At 43.9% G+C, this 2,433-nt stretch overlaps 1 protein-coding gene across 1 annotated transcript in view; it reads left to right on the top strand.

The window, feature by feature from the left end:
* Nucleotides 1-477: 477 nt before the first annotated feature.
* The window catches only part of LOC108246489 (R3H domain-containing protein 1), a gene marked incomplete at its 5' end in the record, with an annotated part of 26,387 nt that continues 24,431 nt past the window's right edge, over nucleotides 478-2,433 (top strand). The window contains 1 exon segment of the mRNA XM_025010066.2: nucleotides 478-567. Coding sequence (XP_024865834.2) covers nucleotides 478-567 — 90 coding nt within the window.

The raw sequence follows: 2,433 nt of genomic DNA, 5'->3' as shown, positions 1-2,433 counted from the left end.
GTCTTATTTTGAAGGAATCGACGCATTTCACTGAGAGCTGATGATCTTACCGTCAACAAGATTTCTTTCATATTCCAAGGAAGTCATTAAATCAGGACATTACCGCCACCTGCTGGTGACTGCCGGGAGTTCAGGTCTTCATTTCCGGTTCCGTCGCCATAAGGTCCCGTTGAATTAACAACAAAATAAAAGCTCGTCTTTGGTTTAACCATTGCAGTTAAAAAAAAAAAAAAAAAAACGTACCCGTTTTTTATTTTTGCAATTGCCGTTTTTCTAACTTCGTTTTAAAAGCGAAAAAAAAACACATGCTTGTTTTTGTTTTTGCAGTTTTATTTTGAAACAAAGAAAAACAAAGAACGGAACCGTACACTTGCTTGCGAGTGCATCGTGGAGCTCGTCGCTGTTGGTGCGTGATGGTCGAGCATCTGTGCGTGCGTGGTTTCTAACTGTGCCCCTCCCCCCCATCCTTCTACTTAGTCCAACACCAGGCTAAAGCTCGTCCGGAGCCTGGCGGTGTGTGAAGAATCGTTCCCCTGTGCGGTCCTCGAGCCTTCAGCGGCACCTCAGGTAAAAAAAAAAAAAAAAAACTTTTCCAGAACAAAGAGAAGTCCATTGCGGCGGGTTTGAGTGCCGGTTGGAATTCTGTGCCGCGCTAAACGTCACCGGAACGTCGCCGCCGGTCAGCGCGGGTTTCCCGTCTTAGGGGATTGCGATAACGCAGGTGTCCTCTCTCGTCCCGATTCGCGTTTTTTTTTTTTAATCAACCACGTACCACGCTCAGCTAGGACTTGGCGTAGCAGAATTAACCAGTTGTCGCGATAAGACTCTGCTAATTTTTGAATAAAATGTGGATTACAGCGCGCGTTCATCGATTTACAAATGAGCCAGTTCGACATGGGTTGAAGCCCGTTTTCTGGCAATACCCCTTCCCAGCAAATTTTAATTGTCTCCTTGGCTTTTGTTTTGAAATTCTGTGAAGTGGTGAAGAGGTTCCCCTCTCAAAAGGCAGACGGGTCTCGCCGAGATGAAGCAACATTTCCTGCTGCGTGGCACAAATGAGCTCATTTGTGAGGCGGTACAGCGCAAAAAACCTAAATCACTTCAAACTCTGACCCTCATTACTTTGCTTTGAACGCACTTAATAAAATCGAATAACTTCAGAGTCTATGTTTAATTGTTTAATCATCGTATGCAGATGTGTGGAAGTGTTTTGAGTCTATAGTGATGCTAAATATTGATACAGTTTTTGTTTTACGTTTAGTAAAAAGCTCTAATATGTAGGATAATCAATGTAATTTTCATTTATTTGTTTTAACTTCTTATATTCTACAGAATCCTTAATTTATGAATTATTGTAACAGAAATGCTGCAGTATTTATGCCACACCACTAGGTGGCGAGAACGTCCAAATTAACAACATGTTAAAATACAAAGAGAACATTCTTTGCTTGGCTAAATATTTGTTTAAAGCCTGTATTTTGTTTACTCGTATCTCAAAACACAAAAACTCTCTGAAGGATTAAACGCTGTGGATCTGACGCACATTTATATCGTTGTTAATTCAAACTCCGAGGATTCTGACTTTGGGACAGGGGGACTTATCAGCTCCGAACCGACATTCGTCGAGTCCAAAACCCGACTGGTCATGGCTGGTTTGGTATTTATTTGCACTTGGACTGTTTCTAGAAGCAGTAGATACCCAAATGGATGTACAAAAACATGCAAAAAGTGGATTTTGCGTGATAAGTCCCCGTCAAGTGTATGTTGACGGGGATCTGACGGTATGTGGATTTTCATAGGGGGGTTTAATTAGGGGAACAAATCATAAATGTCTCTAAAGTAGTGCCACAAAATCAGTGATTTTGATTGGATTAAGAGTAAGTAAAATCCCCAAATACAATCGCAAAATCCCAGAGGGACTGTTTAATCGAGCCCAAATTCGATCCATCTTTTTGTTTCTTCCTTTATTAGCAGTTTGTCTTTACCCGTTTTCTGTCCCTTCTGATTAAGACGTTAGCTCATTTCAGCCGCAGTAGCAGTTGAGTTAAGTTATTTTTTTTTAAATTTTCTCGGCTTCTCTCCACTGTTTCCGTTACGGTAAGCGGTTCGGTCGGGCCGTGCAACCCGGCGCGATTGTCCGTAAGCCCCGACCTCGGGTCGCGGAATCCACCCGGGGCTCATTAAAGCCGCGCAGGCGGACCGCCGACGCTTGATTAGCAGCAGCTTTCGTCTGACAGCTGTGATTAAATGCCCGTCCGCCGAAAAAAAAAAAACCCGGCGTCATCAAAACAACGTTTTGCCAAATCGACGCTTCTTTTCCACCCCGATACTCCAAGTCAAACCCCCCCTCAATTACATGCGACTCTGCACAGCTCAACCCCGCGCGCGCGTTCACGCCCAGGTGAGCCTGTTTCCAGGCGCCGCAGCCAGTCA

The sequence above is a fragment of the Kryptolebias marmoratus genome, linkage group LG23 (assembly GCF_001649575.2).
Source record: "Kryptolebias marmoratus isolate JLee-2015 linkage group LG23, ASM164957v2, whole genome shotgun sequence".
Taxonomy (NCBI): domain Eukaryota; kingdom Metazoa; phylum Chordata; class Actinopteri; order Cyprinodontiformes; family Rivulidae; genus Kryptolebias; species Kryptolebias marmoratus.
The sequence above is the reverse complement of the archived record's forward strand: the minus strand, read 5'-3'. Positions and strand labels throughout refer to the sequence as shown.